Genomic DNA, 25785 nt, shown 5'->3' on the forward strand with positions numbered 1-25785 from the left:
TAAAAAAACTGTACAGTTGACCCTTGACCAATGTGGGGATGAGGAGTGCTGACTGCCCCTCACACAGTCAAAAACCCACATTTAACTTTTGAGGCTCCAAAAACTTAACCACTGGTAGCCTGCAGTTGACCAGAAGCCTTACTGATAATGTAAACAGTCAATGAACACATGTTTTGTAGATTATATGTATTCTATACTATATTCTTACAACAAAATAAGCTAGAGACAAGAAAATGGTTTTAGGAAAATCAGAAGGAAGAGAAAATAAATTTACAGTACTATACTGTATTTATAAAAAAAAATCCACGTGTACATGAATTCGTGTAGTTCAAATCGTGTTGTTCAAGGGTCAGCTGTATTCTCTGTCTGAGTTTATTTGGAATTAACTCTGGATCTGATTTCCTGAAAAATGTCTTGTGCTGGATTACAACTTCACACGACAGCCTATACTTGGAGCGAGGGAGAAACACTGCCATGACAGTATTTCATCTGTTTCGTTGACTCTAAAACAGCATTCATTGTAAAATGCATCTAACTTCAGAAATATTCAAATGTGGGGAAAAATAAGCCTTAAAATTAATGAAATAGTAAGCATGAAAACAAAAGAATAAGAACCACTTATAATTTTCCTCACCCAGAGACAATCACTATTAAAACTTTGATTTAGTCTTATTTAATGCAGGGAATTGTCATTGTCTAATTATTTACTCGTCTCTCTGCCCTTTAGGCTGGGAACTTCTCATGGATTTAGGGCATGTTTTATTCACTTTTATCCCACGTCCCTAACGTAGTGCAAGCTAAGACATAGTAGCTCAGTAAAGATTTTGACTCTGTGATTTGAGAAACTGGAACATCTGTAAAATAACCTGCTTCAAGTTGCCTTCACTCTTCAGAATTCATTCATTTGTTTATTCAATTCAATCAGTCAGGCATGATCCTATTTTGCTTTAGAAATGTCTGACTTGTGTGGGCATTCTACGGTTGAGGAGTTCCATGACAAATGATCTTCCTAAAAAGTAAACCTGAAAATAACACTCCTATGGTCAGAATTCTTTATTAATTCCTCATGGTTTTGAGGATGAAGTTTTATTTTCTCTTGTTTAACAGCCATTCACTTTATGCAGTGACTCTAGCTTTCTTCTCTATCCTCAACTGCTATCCCTCTCCCACCCTTGACTCCAGGACAGGGCTCTGCAAACTTCTCTCTGTAAAGGGCAAGGTACTAAATATTTTAGGTTTTGAGGACCATGCAGTTTCTGTCACTCAACTCTGACGTCTCACCAAGACAGCAGCAACAGATAATACATAAAGAAATGAGAACAGGTGTATTTCAGCAAAACTTTACAAAAGTGGCCAGTAGTCTATAGTTTGCCAGTGGGTGGTCTAATAGATACATCTAATTAAGACATCTAAGTTACTTGCTACTTTCTGCACATTAGATCCAGTTGTGATGTCATCAAAGTAGTGGTTCAGTATGATGTTCTATTGGATCCCAAGATGAGCAATATCTCTGTCAAGTAGATGATGGCCAATAGTGGAAGAGATTATATAGAGATGTACTCTGTTGTTTCTGCTGGGTAAAAGCAAATCACTTCTTTTTTTTTTAAGGTTTTTTTTTTGTATGTAATTTATTGTCAACTTGGTTTCCATATAACACCCAGTGCTCATCCCAACAGGTGCCCTCCTCAATGCCCATCACCCACTTTCCCCTCTCCCCCACCCCCCATCAACCCTCAGTTTGTTCTCAGTATTTAAGGGTCTCTTATGGTTTGCCTCCTTCCCTCTCTGTAACTTTTTTTCCCCCTTTCCCTCCCTCCTGGTCTTCTGTTGAGTTTCTCAGGATCCACATAGGAGTGAAAACATATATATCTGTCTTTTTCTGCCTGACTTATTTCACTTAGCATAACACTCTCCAGTTCCATACACGTTGCTTCAAATGGCCATATTTCATTCTTTCTCATTGCCAAGTAGTATTCCATTGTATATACAAACCACATCTTCTTTATCCATTTGTCAGTTGATGGACATTTCGGCTCTTTCCATAATTTGGCTATTGTTGAAGGTGCTACTATAAACATTGGGGTACAAGTGCCCCTATGCATCAGCACTCCTGTATCCCTTGGGTAAATTCCTAGCACTGCTATTGCTGGGTCATAGGATAGATCTATTTTTAATTTTTTGAGGAATCTTCACACTGTTCTCCAGAGAGGCTGCTCAAGTTTGCATTCCCACCAACAGTGCAAGAGGGTTCCCGTTTCTCCACATCCTCACCAGCGTCTATAGTCTCCTGATTTGTTCATTTTAGCCACTCTGACTGGCGTGAGGTGGTATCTCAGTGTGGTTTTGATTTGTATTTCCCTGATTAGGAGTAACGTTGAGCATCTTTTCATGTGCCTGTTGGCCATCTGGATGTCTTCTTTAGAAAAGTGTATACTCATGTCTTCTGCCCATGTCTTCACTAGATTATTTGTTTTTTGGGTGTGGAGTTTGGTGAGTTCTTTATAGATTTTGGATACTAGCCCTTTGTCTGATATGTCATTTGCAAATATCTTTTCCCATTCCATCAGTTGCCTTTCAGTTTTGTTGATTGTTTCCTTTGCAGTGCAGAAGCTTTTTATCTTGATGAGGTCCCAATAGTTCACTTTTGCTTTTAATTTCCTTGCCTTTGGAGATGTGTCAAGTAAGAAATTTCTGTGGCTGAGGTCAGAGAGCTTTTTTCCTGCTTTCTCCTCTAGGGTTTCAATTGCTTCCTGTCTCACATTCAGGTCCTTCATCCATTTTGAGTTTATTTTTGTGAATGGTGTAAAAAATGGTCTACTTTCATTCTTCTGCATGTTTTCTGCCCAGTTCTCCCAACACCATTTGTTAAAGAGACTGTCTTTTTTCCATTCTGTCCAGTTCTCCCAGCACCATTTGTTAAAGAGACTGTCTTTTTTCCATTGGATACTCTTCCCTGCTTTGTCAAAATTAGTTGGCCATACATTTGTGGGTCCAATTCTGGAGTCTCTATTCTATTCCATTGGTCTATGTGTCTGTTTTTGTGCCAATACCATGCTGTCTTGATGATTATAGCTTTGTACTAGAGGCTAAAGTCTAGGATTGTGATGCCTCCCACTTTGGTCTTCTTCTTCAATATTACTTTGGCTATTTGGGGCCTTTTGTGGTTCCATACAAATTTTAGGATTGCTTGTTCTAGCTTCGAGAGGAATGCTGGTGCAATTTTGATTGGGATTGCATTGAATGTGTAGTTAGCTTTGGGTAGTATTGACATTTTAACAATATTTATTCTTCCAATCCATGAGCACAGAATGTTTTCCTATTTCTTTGTAGCTTCTTCAATTTCCTTCATAAGCCTTCTATAGTTTTCAGCATACGGATCTTTTACATCTTTGGTTAGGTTTATTCCTAGGTATTTTATGCTTCTTGGTGCAATTGTGAATGGGGTCAGTTTCTTTATTTGTCTTTCTGTTGCTTCATTATTAGTGTATAAGAATGCAACTGATTTCTGTACATTGATTTTGTATCCTGCGACTTTGCTGAATTCATGTATCAGTTCTAGCAGATTTTTGGTGGAGTCTATCGGGTTTTCCATGTATAATATCATGTCATCTGCAAAAAAGTGAAAACTTGACTTCATCTATGCCCACTTTGATGCCTTTGATTTCCTTTTGTTGGCTGATTGCTGATGCTAGAACTTCCAACACTATGTTAAACAACAGCAGTGAGAGTGGACAACCCTGTCGTGTTCCTGATCTCAGGGGGAAAGCTCTCAGTTTTTCCCCATTGAGGAGCTGTGGGCTTTTCATAAATGGCTTTTATGATGTTTAAGTATGTTCCTTCTATCCTGACTTTCTTGAGGGTTTTTATTAAGAAAGGATGCTGAATTTAAAATCAAATCACTTCTGATTGTTTTTACAAGTTGGTATAGAGTGTTTGTTCTCAGAAGATGGTCTCCAGGGTCAGGGCACCATCATTCACAGCCTCCAGAGGCCAATTAGCAGAGGGGCATTTAAAGGATGCTGGCATCCTTCTAACTGATATCTTTCCCAGAGTCTTTGTAAAGGAAGAACTGAACTCTTGGGAAATGTACTGAGGGTAGGGGTAGAGTGCTGGGTGGGCATGTCATACATGGCAAAACTGTCCTAACATTCCCAGTTCTTTAAGCTTTTCGAATCTTACTGTATAGTATGCAGAAGATGTGGCATCTCAACCTCAGTGAGGATAGGCCACTATTAAATCAGTCCATCAAAGAAACTGTCAAGAGACATAACTGTATGAATTAACACATGACACCAAGAATTCCAGCCTAAACCAAAATTGTGTTTTATTTTCCTGGGTCTCACATCCTCAGAGATGATTTCCACACATATTCCCCAGGTTTATTCTAATATAAATTAGAAAAATTGTGCCATTCTTTAGAAGTGGAGCCAGATTTGCACATGACTGCCTGCAATATGTTGGGATGACTGTACTTATAGGTCTTCATGTGAATAAACGTCTCCTTGCTAGAAGTTACCTGTTGTGTCTGCCACTCAGTTTGAGTCTGATCTTCAGGGAGATTAATTTTAGGGCTTGCAAGAAGCTTTCTGGTTTTTAGTTATGACTTGGCTGCAGGTTTAAAGCTTCAGCTTGTAGTTTTCTTTCTGTAAGTTCCTAGTACAGTTCAGAAACAGCTATCTCACATCATACTCCTTTTTACTATCATACGGCCATTTGGTCCTCTAAGGAATTTGAGTCTTTTGATAGTAACTTCCTCATAATCGAGTGCAGGTGATAATTTAATTGATTGTGCTATCACTGCAAGTCATGAACTACTAGTATCCCATTTCCCATAATCAAAGAACCCAGCACTGTATGCAAGGCCAAAGACATAACCAAACTCAGAATCCCTGATACCTGAGACCCATCCTGCTGCCAAGTTCTCTATCAGTCAGGTGCAGCCAGGAAAACCAGAGATTATAATACAGGTGTTGGAAGGCTAAGTAAGCAAAAGGGGAATCCGGAGATAACCCAGGAAAAATAACCATAGAAACAGCTATCACCCCTAGAAGAGGTCAAGGTTATCAGAACCTAAAGAGAAAATTAAAGGGCCTTGCAGAGCCTGGCTCTGGGAGTGCCAGAAGATTGAAAGCCATGAGCAGTTACTACAGGAGATGAAAAGACAGCGCTGACAGAGACAGGGAGCAAACAGAAGGGGGTCCCATGGCCTCTCCTTCTGACTTTCACTCTCCCTCTGGTGTCCCCTGGCGGCAGACCAGAGGATGGAGTCCATTGGCAAGACAAGACTGTGGCTTACAGATCCCCAGCCCCAGCATCATGGGGCAGAGCAGAGCAGGATGGATTTAGATCCAAGACAATAGTTTCATAACTAATAGCCACGGAAAGAACTGAGAGAGGAGCATTCAGAGAGATCAGCAACTACTAAGACCTGACAGAAAGAAATGAAATATGTTTGCTGAACAGAAGGGAAGCCAGCGGGACCAGGAGCATAGCAGTGGAGTACGTGAGAAGAGGTTGGAGAAATAAGCAGAACCCATATAATGTGGGGCTTTGTAGACTGTACTGAGGTGTTTGGATTTTACTTTGAATGCATTCAAACATTCTTTCTTCTTTCTTACGTGTTAAATCCTATTCATCTTTAGAGGCTCAGCTTAGACAGAAGGCAACCATACTTTCCCAGTGATGTCTTACGTGGAATTGTAGTTGCTTGCTAACTTATCCTTGTGCCGTGCTATTCTGCAAGCACTGTGAGGGGAGAGAATTTGCCTTCCTGCTGGAAGTTATATTCTTAGCCCCTGGCATGGTACCTTAGCATCTACTGTCACTCTCTATATATGTTTATTTAATGAGGTAATGAAAAACTGTCTACCTCGGGTGAGTCTTCCCTGATCCACTTCCTCAGTGATTTCATATTTTCTATGACACTGTCTATAATTCATTGATATAATTGCTTGCCCCACTAGAGGGAAAGTTTGAGAACCAAGATAATTACTTATTATTCAAGGGTATCTTTCCAGTGCCTGGCACTCAGTATATGTGCATATGTGCAATGAACACGTGAATGAGTGAACACACAAATGAATGAATGAACACATGAATGAATGAGACAACCAAAGACCTGAAGACCATGCAGACACATGGATGTCATCTGCATATGGGTAAAAACTTGAAGACAGTGGATTGGGAAAGAGGTGGGATGAATTCCTTCCTCCACCATCTTTTTTGTCTCTCCCTCTCATCTGTTTCACTTTGTTCCTTCTTTTCCATCTTTTTTTAATATGAAATTTATTGTCAGCTTGCTTTTCCATCTTTTTAAACATCAGTGAGCAATATCTGAAGCCACAGAGAAGAAAAATCAGATAAAAACTAAAATAACCAGTATATTTTACAACCAGAAGGTCTTGGTGACTGTAGAAAGAATAGCTAGGTATGACATTTTCAAGCTAGCTGCAGAGAACAGATAGCATTTTTAAAATAAGCTTAGCTATAATGAGAAGGAAAAAAAATCTTGATTCCTCTAGACAGAGAAGAATATAATTTAAGGGAAATAATTAATGAGAAAGACTAGACATGAGGAAAATTCCTAAAAGGAGCACTGGAAGGATTACTCTTGCCATTGAAACAGAAACCAGGAGTTAGAGTTGAGTTTAGACGCAGAAAGTTGAGGGAGTGCTTTCCTGATGCCTTCATTTTCTCTGGAAAATATGACAGAAAGCCATCTGTGGAAGTGAGCCCAGAGGTGTTGGGTGGGAGACCTTGAATAGGAGAGCGATGACACAGGAGAGTTGGAAGGGGACTGCTGGATGATGATGACATTTCTGCAGCCTCAGTCTATGCTGTTGTGACATTTTCTTCCAGACCCAGTTATCTGCTGGGTATCCAAGGAGGGCAGAGAGATGGTTGGAATGATGCTGGCTTAAGGCTTTGCTCGGCATCTTTGGCCAAAAGCCGCCAGACTGAGGAAACTGTCACAGTTGTGAAAGTGATCATTCATGGGTCTGGGCTGGAGAGGGAAAGAACCGAATTGAGAGGGGTGTCTTGGAGAAATTAAGAGGTCACAGTGCTATAGGTCTTGAGGTCTAAGAGCAATATATGTATGTGTACACACACACACACACACACACACACACACACACACACATATACCTCTCACTAGGTGTATGTCATAAGTATACCACTGAATATCTTCAGATCCCTATTTCCAATATGGTTAGTAAGGTGATGAAATTAGACTGAATAATCTCTATTTTATTTTTATTTTCTTGGTGCTCATGTTTGATGATGCTGTGTTTCTTCTGGATGATTATAGGGTATAAGGTGGAAGAAGGAAGGCACTAATTAAATTCTAAAAGAACCATATTTTAAAGTTATTTCACATAATTTCAGTTATGAAGGGTGTGAATTTGGGAGTGTGAAATGTATGTAAAAAATGTATGTATGCAAACTATAGGTATAGATAAGAATCTTGTTTATCCTTCATAATATACTAGGAGGATTAAAGGTGAATGGCTTGTTGTCTCAGGAATCAAAGCTATATAGGATAATGGAAATAATAAAGTCTGAAAGTTTCTAAGAAGTCAGGAAAATATTGGGTACAATGGTAAGGCACACTACAAAATAATGGGAACAATGGGAGGAAGAGAAAATATAAAGAATTGAGTTTAAACATTTTCTGGGTTTGACAAGTGTTGGGAATTAAAATATTAAACATTTTAAATAAAGATTAAAATAATATATAATGCAGGGTATAACATAATGTATAATGTATGATAAAATCCTCGGGGCGCCTGGGTGGCACAGTTGGTTAAGCATCCGACTTCAGCCAGGTCACGATCTCGCGGTCCGTGAATTCGAGCCCCGCGTTGGGCTCTGGGCTGATGGCTCAGAGCCTGGAGCCTGTTTCCGATTCTGTGTCTCCCTCTCTCTCTGCCCCTCCCCCGTTCATGCTCTGTCTCTCTCTCTCCCAAAAATAAATAAACGTTGAAAAATCCTATAAGTGAGTGAATTGATTTCAAAAATAAAGGGTCCAAAATTAAATGGTGCTGTTCTCCATGTCAACTCCCTGAAGGCAGAGGCCGCAGCTGTTTGATTCACCATTGGCTCTTGGGCCATTAGGTGTCACACTATGTGACACCATGTAGTGACACCAAATGGTATACACCATTTTCATAATGTACTAAGAGATAGACAGAAATAATACATTCAGCCCGGAATTTTTAGAATTTTTGTGTTGGCTACAGAAGAGAGATTATGTGATCATTACGAGACCAAAGTAGTCTCCAGGATTATTAAATAATCATTAGTGGAATAATAAGCCTAATGTCTACTGATAGAATGGTATTTCGGGGGGACCTCTGACCATACCATATCAAACCTATTGATTGTATCTTATTAGACTTTATTTTCTCTTAAGGCCATTAAAATGCCTGCAGACTATGTCAAATATCCTTTCCCTTTTGAGTGACATGGTACATTTATTCTTACATAAAACTGGCCTTGTATTCCACTCCCTCCAGCACTCAGTCCTATGTTATAGCCTCTAGACCATAGTGGAATGAAAATTTTTAAGATTGGCAAGATGGAAATTTGTAATTGAAGTGTTTTGGTGTTGTTGTTAAGGCCAAAGAATAGTATTTCATCTTTTATTGAAGTATAAAATCATATACTCTAAGTGCTATGTCTGCTCCTAGATTCTTGTCAATTAAGAAATAAGATAGGAAAATAATTAAACAGAACTTGTATAAGGGGCAAATAAGCTACAACAGCCTGGGATACACTCATTAAGTTAATGGTATGAATGATCTTCATAATGATGGAGATGATGTAATACTTTTCTTAGGGAAGAAATGAAACCCCCAAAATTGGGAAACATTATTTTCAAAATGCATGATGACATGATACCACATCTCTCACTCCAAATAGGAGACTGAATGCTAAGTAAAAAACAAAACAAAAATATGCATATAAGCAAGTCTACGTGCTTTCCTCCTGTACTGGAGAATAAACAAAATACCATAACTGAGCACAAGTTTTTAAATAGAGGGTTGATCTAAAGAAATTGTCATTTGGCTCTCAAGCTTATAATTATGTCATTAAATCACAATCAGGGGTGTTAGAAGGAGTAATTAGGAATATATTGTAGGGTTGCGCACTCATAAGAAATCTTTTATGGGAGGGAAAAAATCTTAAGCATTCACTGTGGGGAAGTCTCCTAAGACTTTTGAAAATCAAGCATTTCAGCCCATGAGGCTTTTATTTAGCAAGAACAGCCGAAAGAGGGTGTGTGTGTGTGTGTGTGTGTGTGTGTGTGTGTGTTTTGGATGTTTTACCTTAATTTGAAGGCTGTTTGAGTGTCTTGCCTTTTTCATCTATGGCCTGACATGTTCACAGGAAAAAGAATAAGAAAACAGATGAATGGTTTCCAAAGGGATAATTACTAAGTTTTTCTTTCTATTTTTCTTAAGGAATCAATTCCAAGTTTCAGTTTGAAATCATGCCAGGTGCTTCATCTGGGTTGTTCAAGATAAATCCTGACACTGGAGAGGTAGTGACAACCACCACACTTGACAGAGAAGTTCAGGAAGTTTTCACCCTTCGAGGTAAGGGATCCCTGGACGATGCTAAACAGACAAAAACAAGCAGCAGGAGGGTAGTGGTGACATTTTACATTTCTGCAGAGTGTCTTGAAATAAAATGCGCTTGACCCGGTGCTACCCAGGTAGTTTGGTCTGATGCAGTCTGGTTGGGGCAGTGCATGCTAGGCATGAATTCACGGCCACAATCTGTGTCCTCTTTTATTTCACATCAGTACTTGTGCGAGATGGGGGAGTCCCTTCGTTATCTGGCACCACCACGATTCTCTGTACTGTGGAAGATGAAAACGATCACGCACCAGAGATTATTGTCCCCAGTCATAGCATTGAGGTTCTGGAAAACCAAGAGCCAGGGGTTGCCTACACTATTTTGGCTTCTGATATGGATGCTGGTGATAATGGAGCTGTCAGGTATCATATAATTGGTAAGTATTTTCTTTTTTAAAATTCTCCTCGGGACACTGCCCGAGTTGACACACTGGTGATTTTCTGTATCTGGTGTTTATCACAGTGACTTTAGAAAACATGCCAAGAGCTGTTTGGTGCCGTGTGTGTCCTTTCCACAGACACCATGAACCGACGGCCTCCGAATTCTTAAATCTCCCCTCAATGACACTTGTGAATTTTTCTTTTTTAAAAACATTTTTTTAAGATTTGTTTTTTTTTGAGAGAGAGAGAGAGACAGAGTGCAAGTGGGGGGAGGGGCAGAGAGAGAGGGAGACACAGAATCGGAAGCAGGCGCCAGGCTCTGAGCGGTCAGCACAGAGTCCGACTTAGGGCTCAAACTCATGAACCATGAGATCATGACCTGAGCCACAGTCAGATGCTTAACCGACTGAGCCACCCAGGTGCCCCTCTTGTGAATTTTTCTATACTAGTGGATGTGCAGATGGAACATATAACTTTATTCCATTTTTGTGGCTTTCATATGATCGCTAATGTTTTTATTATCTTGAGCCATCAAGAATTTTGTCATGCCCTTCTTTTTTAAAAAAAAAAAATTTAAAGTTTCTGAGAGACAGAGTGTGAGCAGGGGAAGGGCAGAGAGAGGGAGACACAGATCCAAAGCAGGCTGTAGGCTCTGAGCTGTCAGCACAGAGCCCCACACAGGGCTCAAACTCACAAACTGCAGGATCATGACCCAAGCCAAAGTCAGATGGTTAACGGACTGAGCCACCCAGGCACCCCTGTCAGGTCCTTCTTAAATGGAGGCTAGAACAGACAGAGACAGTTCCCAGATCTGAATATCGGTGTAACACTTAAGATCTACACTTAAGAGTGTATCCCACTCTTGACAAAAATCTGTAAGAACTTCTACTAGAAGATAATTTTGTGATATTTCTCCCTTTGGATCAGAAACATAAAGATCTCTGGCAGAATAATGGTAGCGTTTGTATGGAGACAGCGGCATCTTCTTATTCATTTAAGAGAAAAAGTGATTGAAGAATCTGATTTTTGGCAGGTGTCGGAGTGCACATAGAATATGAGTTGAGGAGAGAGAGGAGTGCTTCAGAGACTGCATCTTATGGAGGGAACCACTTTCAGATCTTTAGATCTTGTAAAAGCAGTTTTGGAACTAGCCTCTGAAAGCTATCACTCTCTATTTGCTAAAAATTCTAGGACCAGTCGCATTTTCTATATACCACCATTTTACTCCAAAATGAGAATAGCTTTATTTCCTTTTTGCCTGATGATAAGAATGATACGTGATTGTTATAGGATATATATACAGATTTATGGAGAACAAAAGTAGGAACACACAAAATTTTTGTCTTGCTGAGATAACCCCTTTACTATTTTGAAAAGTGCTCTCCCATGAACCTTGTGAATGGAGACATCAATTTTACATATATTGGACAATTTATATATGCTATTTTGCTACCTCATTTTTAAACTCATTTTTAACATACTGTTTGAACCTTTCGGATGAGTAAATAGACATATATGTTAGCATTTCTAATGATGTTTCCTCTTATTGCATATGTATAATATCACTTATTCCATCCATTCCCTTTTATGGTCTTCGAGGTATTGACCACACTAGCAGTCTTATTATAAAAATGCTACCGTTGAACAACACTTGCTTAATTATTTCTTTATGATAAATGTAAGTAGAGTTATCATGTTCAAGGGCATATATATTTTAAATGTTTACATGCAATGTCATATTTCATCCTGAAGAACGATACCCTTTCAAACTAACTTGTGTAAGCGAGCCCCATTTTCTTCTTTCCTACCCATTGCATTGAGTCCTTTCCTTCTTCTATAAACTCCACTTGTTCTCTAGAACTTCCCAAACAATCTGTGATTAAGGACCAGAGTTGGATTTTTTACATTTCCGATCTGTTGTACACTGAAATTTTTGTTAAATACAATAAATATGAATGACTGTGAGAAAAAAAAGGCGTGGCCCCATTTTTTAAAAATCTATTAGTGCAGATGTAAAATTATTTTGTCAAGTGGCGGTAAGATTTTCTAAATGCTTGCTCTCAAATTCTGTGCTTGTCTTCTTGAGCACTGATTACAAACAATCCCCAGTTGCCACTTGTCCCCTCTCACTGCATCAGGGACTTTTTTTTTTTTTTCTCATTGGCTTTTTCCCATACTGTCAAAATTTCCCCTTCCTCTTGTTTTTCCCGTCAGTATTTACCAGCCTTTTTCGTCTTGAAGACACACATCTTCCCTCAGGTGTGTGTCCCTTCTCACTCTCTTTTCCTTCACAACCGAGCTTCTTAAAAATCATTGGCTTCTCTCTGGTTTCTGACCTTACCTTGCTTTCACTTATCCTGCTCCCATGTGTTCTACTGAAACTACCCTTGTAGAGAGACGCTTGGGATCTTGTTGCTAAACCCAGGGGATCTTTTCACTTCTTAATTTGATTGTCCTGCTTTTGTGCCTTTGCACACCCCGCCCTGGACACTTGGCCCCGCCTTGACTTCAGAAGGTCACTTTCTCCTGATCCTTCATGTCCTTTCTAGACAAGCCTTTCCAATGTCCTTGTGCTGCGGGTGGTCTTCTGACTTATTGAAGTTTCCATAGTGTTTGGTGCTTAGTATTTTTTTTTTTTTTACTTTCCTCATAGACATACTCTCACTGAGTCATTGCATCCAGTGTCTGTCTTCAGCTACCACTGCCCCCCATATCTCCCTATCTCCCTGCATTCTATGTCTTAACCCCATTAAAGGACATTTTTTAAGTAAAATAATGACTTTCATACAAATATAAAGTTAACAACTGCCAAAGATTTTTTTAAGTCATGATTAATGAGCAAAACAAAAAGATGTTAAAATTGTTCCAAGAAGAATTCTTGTTTTTAGCTTATTTATTTTTGTGAGAGAGAGAGAGAGAGAGAACCCTCACTCGCAAGCGAGTGGGGGAGGGGCAGAGAGAGAGACGAAGAGAGAGGATCCCAAGCAGGCTCTGCACTGTCAGTGTCAAAACCAAGCTTTGACATTGCTGCCCAGGCTTCTTCCTAAAACAGAAGTGTGACTCATGATGCTTTCCTGTCTAAAACCCTTCAGGGGCTCCCTACAGATGTTAAGGTAGACTCCTCAGCAGTATACACAGGGAGCTTCATGATTTAACCCTCTTCTTCTCTCCTAAATTCACGTCTTCCCAACTGCCAGCCCTCTCTCTGCCCTCTGCATGCAAACACCCAGGGAACCCTGTGTTCTAGTTACACTAAAAACATTTGCAGCTATTAACTTCTTATAGTCGTAAAACTTCCTTCAGGCTCCAAATTGTTTCACCTCAAAGACCCAGTCCTCATGCCCAACGGCATCACACTACCAATGTGGAATGCTTCCTTTAGGCTCTCTCCTCTACCTACAACGCACTTGCCAAAACTTTAGCCTGGCCCCTTCCTCTTTAGGGATCAGTTGTGATGTCACTCTCTCCAATCGTTCCCGCTCAGCCAAACACAGGACTGTGTGCCCTTCATCTCCTTCTCAGCGCCCTGTGCATATGATTTTCACACCACACTTTGATGTCCCAGTACTGACCCAAATTCCTCCTGCCCCGTAATTCTTGGAGACTGGGGTCATGGCTTACTCTCCTCATATTCCCAGCATCCAGCACATGCTTGGCATGTGGCAGGTTCTCCTTAAATGTCTGCTGAGTGAATGAATCATTTTATCAACTACAAATGCCACAGAAATGTAGGTTTGTCGGATCACCCCTATGTGTGGTACAAATTACTTGTGTGTTATGAATAAAATGCAAATGCAAGTCTCTTCTCAGCCCCTAGCTGTTGTTCTTTTGAATGCTGTTCTACTTCTTCCCCATAGACTCCTGGCAGATGCCAGTAAATCCTCACACTGTTTGGAATAGTGAGCCTCATCCAAGAATGTGCCCTTCATCCAAGATATTGCCGGAAAGTCGTGGAAGTATATTTTTCCTGACTAAAAGTTATTTATTTATTCTGAGAGACAGAGAGAGCACCAGCAAGGGAGAGGCAGAGAAAAAGAGAGAGAGGGGAAGACAGAATCCCAAGCAGGCTCTGTACTGTCAGTACAGAGCCCGACATGGGGCTCAAACTCACAAACCATGAGATCGTGACCTGAGCTGAAACCAAGAGTCAGACGCTTAACCACCTGAGCCACCCAGGTGTCCCATTGTTGTTTTATCTCAATGAAAACATATACTTTAATCAGAGGGAAAATATATGAATATAAAAAGTTGTAGATGCAGACACAAAAATTCATACTCTTGCAAATCAAGTCAAAGCAAGTAAATTATTTTTTTAAGTTTATTTATTTAGAGAGAGAGCAAGCAGAAAGAGGGGCAGAGAGAGAGGGAGAGAGAAAGAATCTCAAGCGGGCTCCACACTGTCAATACAGAGCCCGACATGAAGCTCAAAACCACGAACTGTAAGATCATGACCTGAGCCGAAGTCAAGCATCGGACACTTAACTCACTGAGCCACCCAGGCCCCCCTCTAATTATTGATTGAATTAAGATAGATATTGAATTATATTATTTTGTTTATCCCCTGATAAAAGAAGCTTCATGAGGGCGGGGACTCTATCATGTTCACTGTTGTATCCTCCATACTTACAAAAGTGCTAGGATGAATAATCATGAAATAAATATTTGTTGAATGCATGAATCCTGCATATATCTCATCATATACATGAATGATATATGTAGCACATATACACATGAATCATATGTGTGTGTAAATATAGCCAGCAAAGGGCTGCTACTTCTTCAATTCGAATGCATTTTGAATTTGTATTTGTTTCCTTTCGTAGATGGAAATACTGATGAGTACTTTGCTATTAATGAAACATCAGGAGACCTCTCAACCACTCGCGCTTTGGACCGGGAGCAAGTCAGCAATTTTACCTTAGTCATCCTGTGTTCCGACCTAGGGGATCCACCGAGGAGCTCTCTAGTGCAGTTGCAGGTTAGAGTTTTGGATGACAATGACCATGGCCCTTCCTTCCCCACGCTGCATTACCAGGCCTCCGTGAGAGAAGATGCTGAAGTGGGGACAGTGGTTCTGGTACTATCTGCTGTGGACAAGGACGAAGGTCTGAATGGGCAAACTGAGTATTTTCTGGAGGGTGAAACTTCTGGTACATTCACCATTGATTCTGTGGCGGGTGCACTGAGAACCTGCCACACATTGGACCGAGAAGCCAGACCCCAACATACATTCCGGGCTGTGGCCAGAGACTGTAGTGTCCAGGGCTCGAGAAGCACCACAGTAATTATAAAAGTGCATGTCACGGATGTTAATGACAATGATCCGGTGTGGGAGCAGAACCCCTTTGAAATTTTTCTTTCCGCCCAGTCACCTCCTAACCAGACGACTGCCATTCTGACAGCCAGCGACCCCGACTTGGGACCCAATGGAACTGTCATGTTTAGTTTTGCAGAGACCCAGTCGATGTTTTCCATTGATAAGTATACAGGAGAAGTTCAACTTCGGCACAACCCATCTTCAGAATATTTTCCAATCTGGTTGCAGTTAAAAGTTACGGACCAAGGCGTCCCAGCTAGGACAGCCGCTGGCCTCTTAGTCGTTCACATGGAAGGAGAAGATAGAAAGATTTCCTTCAGCCACCCTCTGTATAAAGGGACTGTGACTGAAAATTGTGATGCAGGTGAGTGTCCCCTCAAGTTTTTGTATACTGCATCTGTTTGGGCAAAATGTTTAAAATGAAGGTTTATACAACAAGAGTGCTATTGCAGATTCAGTCATAAATTTCTGAGTTCAGCCAATCTTCTTTTATTTTTTAAAATTTTGTCAGCGTTTATTTTTGAGACACAGAGAGACAGAGCATGAGTGGGAGAAGGGCAGAGAGAGAGGAAGACACAGGGTCTGAAGCAGGCTCCAGTCACTGAGCTGTAAGCATACAGCCCGACCCGGGGCTCGAACTCACAAACCATGAGGTCATGACCTGGGCCGATGTCAGATGCTTAACCGACTAAGCCACCCAGGCATCTCAGTATGCCAGTTTTCATCCATAGTACAGTATTAAAACAATACCTTCAATCAGGGCCCCTGGGTGGCTCTGTTGGTTAACTGTCTGACTCTTGGTTTCGACTCAGGTCATGATCTCACGGTTTGAGAGTTCGAGCCATCTGTGAGTTCAAGCCCTGGATGGGGTTCTGTGCTGACGGTAGGAAACTTGCTTGGGATTCAATCTCCCTCACTCTCTCTGCCCCTTCCCTGTACACGTGTGCTCTCACTCTAAACAAATGAATAAACTTAAAAAACAATGCCTTCAAATATAGTAAAACACACGCACACAAACCTTTAAAAACAACAAAGAGTGAAAATACTGAAAAATAAATCATTTAGGGCTTCTGAAGTTTCAGTTAATTTAGGTTTACAATGTCAAAAATAAACCCTTTTATTTAAATGTGTATGAATCCTCAACAAGTGTACATTTCCTAAAGTACTTTCTTAGAAGTACAATAAAAGAGGAGGCATGTTGTGGTTAAATGCTTGAGCTCCGCCTGAGTTTAATTCCAAATTCAACCACCGTGCCTCCTTGGGCAGCTGAATCTCTCTGAGCCTCAGTTTCCTAACCCATAAATTAGGAATAATAATCATGCCTACCTCATTAGGTTCTGGGAGCTGAATAAGCTAGTTCATGTAAAGCACTTAGAGCAGTGTCTAATACATAGTAAGCATGTAATAAATAGAAACTACCACTGCTAATATTATTACTTCATTTCGATAGGGTCAGCAGTCAGGCTTTCAAACAATGCAGTAATACCTGATCCTCAAAGAATTTGGGGCAGATAATACAGCTCAGCACAGGCTTCTGCGAACAGTAACTATTTTTAATAATGCTGTTTGTTTTCAATTATTTCCTGACATTTATGCCATACTGGGAAGCATAAATAAAAATCAGTTTTAATTATCTTTCTATCCAAAAGTGAAAAGACTTCCTTACAGACTTCCTTACAGTTATAAATTGAAAGACATTTGACTTGGGTAACTATATCTGACTAGAGAGTACAGGGATGAATCTGCTGATTCTTTCCACCAACCGGGCAAAGCACATGGACTCAGAGGAGCTTGGCTGTTAAAGGTCTGCGGTGTGCTGTGCACCTGCTCATGGCATTTGTGGTTTGTGTTTTGTCATTGTATCGTGATTCAATTTCAATTTATCTGCACCTACCTACACTATTATTTAAAAGGCAAACTGCATTTCTCTCATTTGATGTATTCATTTCATAGTGAAAATATCTATGTTACACATTTTATACTGCCTTCTCTATGAAAAGAGAATATTCAGCTTAATATTGAATATTAAATTAGGGTTGTTTTCAGTTGCAGATTATTAACTTGACTTTGACCCTTTTTGGAATTATGGTTATTCCATAGATTGCTTCCACAGAAGGTCTCTTATTGATTCTAAATGTAATTCACAGTAAATTGCAGTTTTCTGCATTAAAGGAAATAATAGTGACTTCCAAACTAAATCAGAAATTTGCAACATGTATTCTTATGTGTAATGAGACTTCCAAATAAGCGTTAAATGTTAAACAATATGAGATGCTCCTTAGAGCTATACTTCTATTACTCTTAAGAGGCATGCATTCCAACACCAGAGCAGAGCCTGATGGAAAGTAAAGTTAACATTTTCTAAATAATATAGCACAAAAACAATATATTAATCTTAAACTTGATTTGATAAAATTACAGTATCTTTGAGCCCAGCCTTTGTCTGCAGTGCAAAAAGGAACATTTGTCTAAAAGCCCTTGGCACTTGGTCTTTCTGCTGCTACTTGAATGTTTCAGTGACTGAGTTTAGAAGGGTGGTTCTTGAAATTGGGTGTGAACCAAATGATCTGTAACCCACCCCTGAAGGATCTGCTTCATTAAGTTTGGTGTCCAGGAATTGTTTTTCACAAGCTCTGTGGGCGATTTGACTGCATGACAAAATTGGAAAATCTCTTCATTTGGAAAGTCATTCACACGTTGAACCTAGCTCTCCCTCCTTTCTGTCTATCCATAAATCTAGTTCTTCCCTCTGGAGCACTCCTCTGCTGTACACAGTCACTCTTCAGATATTTTATTTGCTCTTTCCACTAACTTTTTTAATTAGAGAGAGAGAGAGAGAGAGAATGAGAGAGAGATTGCATGAGCAGGGGAGAGGAACAGAGGGAGAGAGAGAAAATCTTATGTAGGCTCCATGCTCAGTGCAGACCCTGATGTGGGGCTTGATCCTACAACCTTGGGATCATGACCTGAGCTGAATCCAAGAGTCAGATGCCCAACCAACTGAGCCACTTAGGTGGCCCTCCTTGAATTTTTTTTTTTTATCAAGTGTTATATGCCCAGTACTTATCTACTGGGCTATATTAGTGAACTAAAAGACCTAAATGCTTGTCCTCATGAGGCTAATAACATTCTAGCGGGGATACTGAGACAGTGTCAATGAACATAATGAATAACTATAGTATACGTTAGATGGTGATAAGAGCTATCAAGTAAAGAAAAAGAACAGCAAGGTAAGAAGGAATTAGGAGGTCTTGGGTGGGGGACAAACAGTAGTTTTAAATAGTAGGTAAGGGCAGGCATCATTGAGCTGACACATTTGGACAAAGACCTAAGGAGAGGAGACAGCCATTTGTGTATTTGGGGGTACGGTATTTCAGAAAAAAGGAAGAAGCTAGTGGGAGCCTGCCTGGTTTGTTCAAAGAACAGCAAAGAGGACTGTGTGACGAAGCAGAGTAAGCAAGGGCCAGAGCGATGGGAAATGAGGTCGGAGGACGACCAGACCACGCGGCGCCTTGTAGACCACAGGGGGATGTTGGCTTTTACTCAAGTAGTTTTCCCTTCTTTAATTCCTTCAGTTATCTTTCACATAATAAGTTTTCCAACTGCTACTAGTGAACATTCACATTCAGTATAAATTCTTCAGAGTAATAGGCATTAAATATATTATTCTTCAAAAGAACTGGCATGGAAGTCATCATTGTTATTATACTTTTTCACATCAGTGGATAAAATTTCTAAATATTAAGTAATGTGCCTGGGCTTTCCCTAATTGTTAGAATATTATTTTCTCAATTTACCCAGGATCAGTTTGTTTGCAGGATTAAGCCAAAATAAAAATCAATATCCAAGGTACCCCAAAGAAAACAGTTCAGGATGAAATTAAGTTATGGATTAGTAAATACAATATTTATGGTTGAAATCAGGAGTGAATTAAAATAACACTAATGAAAACTGCCGTGGGGGTGCAAACTTTGCACCTGTTTTCATTTTTGCAATGTGCCATTCATTTGTATGTCACAGATTCACTCTGTGGATAAGAGGCAGCCGTTATGGGAGGGAACTATCTTGATTTTAACCTGTTTGCCCATCACTCAGGCAGCAACTCATCAAATCGGTACACCTTCAGTCTACTCCCGGCCATCACAATTGGGATTAATCGATATGGTTAAGAGTAACCTGGCCTGAGATTAAAAGTTAGTACAGAAGACAGTGAAGACTAAATTACTTTCTTGCCTCTGTAGGTGGGCTTCCTATTTGAGATTCAGTCAGAAAAGCTAATGATGGGAAGACATCATCCTGCTGTCTGCATCACTGTGTTTTCTTTGACCTCTGATCACAGTTGTCCTTCTTAGTCCTCTTGTATTTAGAATAACTGGAATGAATTTAACTGTTATCTTTATAATAGAACTTAAGACTTTAAAAATCAATTTATTAAATCTTATACATAAAAAAGACTAGAAATACTTCTGGTAGTACGACAAGCATATGGAACCCATTAAACATCCAGGTAGGTATACATTTCAAGACACCTGAAGCAATGGGTTGGGACCTCATTATGAAGAGTAAACTATGACATGTTTGAAGGACATAAAGTCTAAATTGAGAGAGAAGCTAAACATTGGGCATATAACAGGAAGGAGAAAGACAGAAGGGAAGGATGACGGTTAAGTAGGCCATTGAGTATGATTAGCTGCAACTAACCTGTACCTGGTTCAGCAGGATTTCCTAACCTCCTGTGAAAAACAGTGACAAGGTGCATAACATACTGATTGACATTTCAAGCCGGCCAAAGCTTTACTTAGACATGAATTCAGGTCAGACTGCTGGATCATATCATAGACATCAGAAGGTGATTTTTTTTTTTTTTTGCTTTGAATGCCAGTAGTTTTATTTATCTTTTTTTAAATTTGTTTTAATGTTTATTTATTTTTGAGACAGAGAGAGCCAGAGCATGAACGGGGGAGGGTCAGAGAGAGGGAGACACAGAATCCGAAGCAGGCTCCAGGCTCTGAGCTGTCAGCACAGAGCCCAACGCAGGGCTCGAACTCGCAGACCGTGAGATCATGACCTAGGCCAAAGTCAGAGGCTCAACCGACTAAGCCACCCAGGCGCCCCAAGAATTCCAGTAGTTTTAAAAGACTGTAAATCCATTGATTAGTCCTAGAATGGCCTTGATATAAATTATTTAATAACATTTTATAGCCTCCAGCATTATTTCCTCCCAAATATGTCTTTAGTTTTTCATTTTGTTTTCAAATGAAAAACATGTCCCTTTTGGAAGCTTAAATTTTCCGTGGGCTACTCAAATATCCTATCAGTAGGCATCAATTAACATCTTGAGCAAATTCTTTGTTGTATTATCATAAATTTTCATCACTCCAAACTAATTTTAACATTTAAATGTTCTTTTAAGAAAATTAAAAGTTAAAACGAATAGCCCTAATGTATTTATATTTGTTTCACATTTCTTTCTGGCCAAGCCCACAGGTTTGAGTTTTGATTAACATTGCATTCATCTACGAATAATGTTAAATGTAACACCAACTGTTTAAAATGATATATAGTTCGGTATATAGTTCCCATTTAAAAGCAACTCTTTGGTAGGTAAAATCTCTTTAAGAGTTGGTCATGATGTATTCACTTATTCACAGAAAGAGTCATTCTCCAGGATACCAGTTGTCCATAAGAGAGAGAGACCACCCATACAGCAACATGAGAAAAAGAGTTGAAATTCAAGTGATTCCCCACTCTTTACACTTGCCACTGTTCCTCTTCAAACTAGATGAGAGGGAATATAACTGTCCTGAATTTTTTGAAGTGAAAAATAAACCGCTTGGTTGCCTGTGGTGTTTCAATCCATTCAACAATTTCAGTGGACCTTCTAGAAGCCACCATTTATTTCTTGTTTCACTCCCAATGCTTTGGGTATCCTGAGGAAGATGAATCAGTAGTCACAGTCCCTAGTGTGGATTATTCGCAGCTTCATGCATTTCTTTTAGTTACCATGAGGGGAAAATATGAAATTATGAATTGTATCGATATGGTGCTTAAAAGTAAATACTCAGACCTTAAAAATCTTGAGATAACATTAAAACATGATGATGTACAGGGGCATTCTAACTAGTGAATTATGCATATTTAATTTTGTATCATAAACACATCTGATCTTGATAGTTTGGAGGGCAACCCCTTCTTCTTTGGTCCTTTGGCAGTGGGTCCAGTAAATTTTGGCTCTTACTCTTGGTAGACAGGCACATGTATGTAGAGTGTGGTGTGATAGGAGTTGGTGTAGCTGAGTGGGTCACCACCATTCTCCACTCACAGTGTATAAGCTGTCTTTCTCCTCCTATAAAGTGGAAATGATAAGGATTTCCTCATAGGGCTACTATAAGGATTAAATGAGGTCATGTAGTGTACTAGTCATTTTTTAAATTGTTATTATTACTCTCCTTCTGTCTCAAATCTTTCATTGAATTCTATAAAGTTCACCGGGTATAAATTCTTACCAGAGCAACCAGTTGTTACACAGCAATAATATAACAACAGTGAAATGCTTTCAGGTTTTAAAGCCCTACCATTCCATTCCACTCCATTTTGTGTCCAAACAAGATAGCAGTCATACTTTCCAAGGTGACAAAGCTCCCATAACTATGGAAGTTATGGGAAGAGTTCCCATAATCTGTGTCATCTATAACTTTGGAACAGGGCCCAACATACACATTTTTATGATAATGACAAAAGGGGAAGCCATTATGTATCACCTGTCACCCCTTTTTCATTTTATTTAAGGCCAGTCTCATATTTAGAATGAAACTCATTGGAATGAGTGCTATCTAACTAGCCCAGTATGGCATTTCATCACCTTACCTATGACTAAGATAGCTCTGGAGGAGATAGAGAAGAGTACCTTTGATGAGGTCAGTCTGTCTCAGAGCAAGATAAACATCTCAAAAGGCAGCTTTCATCTTTGGAAATTAACCCCAGTCTCACATCTGGGCCTCAGCCATTATAGGCTCAACACCTCATCTTATTAACAAGCCAGGGAGTTACTTCCCCCAGGGTTGGAACTTATTAACCAATATGAAGGAGACTGATACATAGACCAGAATGTCAGTTTTTAGGTATATGAAAAACTATACTTGCCGTGTGGATTACAACAGTCCTGCCAGGATGAGCAGGTCTCTCTTTCTAGGAGAAAGGACACAGGAAGCCACACTGTAATCAGAAAGTTGTTACAAGTTATTGCTTATTAGTCCTAAACAGTTGAAGAGGCTCTCTTGAGCTTTTCAGTGTGATCTTGATGACCTTTAGATTGTTGAAAGAGTGACAAAACAGGTTTTATACCTAGTTGACTTTGAAGTCTTGTGAAGGCCTGGGGACAAATCTGAGTTAGGAAGTTAGGAGGGTACTGTGGTAATCCACATGATGAATGACCACAAAGTTACCTGGGGAGATTTTATTTTATTTAATTTATTTTATTTTATTTTATTTTATTTTATTATTTTTAAGTTTATTCATTTATTTTGAGAGAGAGAGAGAGAACATACACAAGCGGAGGAGGGGCAGAGAGAGAGAGAGAGAGAGAGAGAGAAGGGGAGGGAGACAATCCCAAGCAGGCTCTCCACAGAGCCCCACATAGGGCTCAATCAACGAGAGATCATGACCTGACCCAAAACCAAGAGTTGGTCGCTTAACTGACTGAGCCACCCAGGCGCCCCTGAGGAGCTTTTAAAAATTACCTCTACCTAGACATCCACAACCCCCACGCAGTTAGATGAGATTTTTGAAGGTACATCAGGCATTGTGAGTGGGTAGAAACTCCCATGTAATTATGCATGGAAGCCAAAGGTGGAGGTAGAGAGAGGGCCTAGAAGAAATGCAAAGTAACAGCAGTATTTTGCAAGGGTTGAAGTAACACATCTACCAAAGAGACTGAGGTGTAGGGGCTGGCCAGGGCATCACCGAAAGTCTGGGAAGGTAGTGTTAGAGGAGCAGGAAGGTGATGCGTTCAAAAGGCAGGGAGTGGTCAACAATTTCTAATTTGCGGCAGAGGTTAAGTAAGATAAGGACGGAAAAGTGAGAGCTAGTTTAGTTGGAGGTCTGTCCCCAGTGCAGAAGTGCATGAGGTGGTCGGCTGCTACCCAGCACTCAGAAAACCTCTCCTTCACGGGGTAGGGGAGTGTTTCCGGGGATGGTCTGAGGATGCCATCTTGATACAAGGAGGTAGGGACACAGTAGAAAGGAAGGCATGTCTGAAAAGATAAGTCCATGCACTGAGTATAAAGGATAAGACAATAAGAGAAAAAGACACAATTAGCAACATGAGGAGCTACCGGAAAGGAGGTTCTGAAGAGTAAGTCCGCTTTGGTGAAAGAGTTCAGGATTTGGCAGAGAATAGAGGCCAGGAACGGAGACCACCAACATGCACTCCAGAGTCAACTGCGGCTGCTTACAAAGAATTATGTGCAGCCAGATAAAATTTAGCAATTTCAGGGAGGATCGGAAACATTAAGGTGAACTAAGTCACTAGAACCATTTTAGAAGCTAAGGTCCAGTGAGGTGCAGAGTGAGCAGGGATGAGAAGTTCAGTCTGTTTTCAAAGGCTTGGCTGTGAAGGGTAACAAAGGACCATGGCTTGAAGAGTCTTGAAGATCAGAGGGGCATCTTGTTTTGTTTTTGAAAGCCAGAAGAGATTTGGACATTTGTGATTTATAGCACTGTTAAGTTTGCTGAGAAATCTCATTTATATTTGAGTATAAAACGGGAATAAAACACTTGGAAATATCAGGATTTCTTTTCTTTCCTTTTTGTTTTCAATTAGCATCTATTATTTGTGGATGTTGAACCCTGATTTAAGATTTTTATATTTTGAGGACAGCAATGCATCTCCCTGAAGCTGTGACAATCAAATGGAATCATTAAAATACTTGATTACAGTATTCATTATGTGGCAGCTAAAAACATCTTAGATGCCGTTTCTTTAATCTAAGTAAAACCTATTTTTAAGATTTTTAGGACATTTGCTTTGTTTCTTGAAGTAATTGGAAATGTGCCAGGTATCTAACCACCGAAGTTGAGAAGTACTTGTATTGAAAAATTGTGCAACCTTTCTTTCTGGACATATGCAGGCTCTGGATTCTAGCTGGCTCAGGGATGCCAGGAGCTGGAAAGGAGAAAAAGGACAGCTCTTGAAAACAAAGGGAAATTGGAGTCTGGTCATCAACCTGGGGGTGCAAACTAGACAGGGAATCATTGGAAAATGAGGGGAGATTAACAGCCTCAGGTCTGCAGACAAGATTTGAGATTCTGATCCAACAGTGAAGCAACACTGAAAATTCTCAAGCTCATGCTTTAAATACAGTCTTCTGTAAATCGCAAAATGAGAGAGGTAGTAGGAACATCAGGGAGTCACTTTAACACCTGCCTTTCTCTAAGTTTTTATAAGTGAATTTCAAATGATTCAATGCATCCATTTATAGATAATCTTCCTTTTAAAAAATTTGGCCACCAAAATCTGTAACCCCATTAAAAATACATTTCAGACTTCATCAATTTTGTTGACTTCTCGTTTCATGTATTAATTCTGTCTTGGTTTTCTGACACATCTCTCTTTTCCTAAAGCTCATAAGAGGTCAATAAGCACTTTTCATAGCTTCCTCTATTAATTTCCTTAAGGTGTTCACAAAAGCAAATGTGTTCAAGATTGCATAGCATTTACATTTTAAAACATGGTTTTCATCTGTTCACAAATTTTGGAAAATTATTTATTTTGAGATTTTCCATGCTTTGTCTCATCCCAGGGGTGAATTCTTTGGAAAGCTTTAGTAACATATGTGCAGTCATTTCTGATGATGGGAAGAGGAAAATCAACTTTTCTTCCTTTTCTAACTGTGGTAAGAGACACATAACAGAAAATCTACCATTGTAAATAATCATTTTTAAGTGCACTGTATGGTAGTGATAACAATAGGCCCGTCATTGTGCAGTGGATTTCTAGAACATTTTCGTCTTTCAAAACGGAAATTATACTCATTGAACAACTCTTTCCCTTCCCTCCAGCTTCTAGCAACCGCCATTCTACTTCTGCTGCTAAGGGTGTGGCTACTTTAGATACCTCGTATAAGTGGAGTCAATGAAGTATTTGTCTTTTTGTGACTGGCTTATTCACAAAATCAAGGTTCCTCAGTGCCTATGACAGGATTTCCTTCTTGTTAAAGGCTGAATAATGCTTTATTGTATGTATATACTACATTTCTTTTTTTTTTTTAATTTTTTTTAACGTTTTATTTATTTTGGGGACAGAGAGAGACAGAGCATGAACGGGGGAGGGGCAGAGAGAGAGGGAGACACAGAATCGGAAGCAGGCTCCAGGCTCCGAGCCATCAGCCCAGAGCCTGACGCGGGGCTCGAACTCACGGACCGCGAGATCGTGACCTGGCTGAAGTC

At 39.9% G+C, this 25785-nt stretch overlaps 1 protein-coding gene across 1 annotated transcript in view; it reads left to right on the forward strand.

The window, feature by feature from the left end:
- Positions 1–25785, forward strand: part of DCHS2 (dachsous cadherin-related 2) — a 250293-nt gene that overhangs the window by 180783 nt on the left and 43725 nt on the right. Inside the window, exons 11-13 of the mRNA XM_047857633.1 lie at positions 9465–9599; positions 9809–10018; positions 14846–15703. Coding sequence (XP_047713589.1) covers positions 9465–9599; positions 9809–10018; positions 14846–15703 — 1203 coding nt within the window. The remainder of the gene's footprint in view (positions 1–9464; positions 9600–9808; positions 10019–14845; positions 15704–25785) is intronic.

Source organism: Prionailurus viverrinus, chromosome B1, assembly GCF_022837055.1.
Source record: "Prionailurus viverrinus isolate Anna chromosome B1, UM_Priviv_1.0, whole genome shotgun sequence".
NCBI lineage: Eukaryota > Metazoa > Chordata > Mammalia > Carnivora > Felidae > Prionailurus > Prionailurus viverrinus.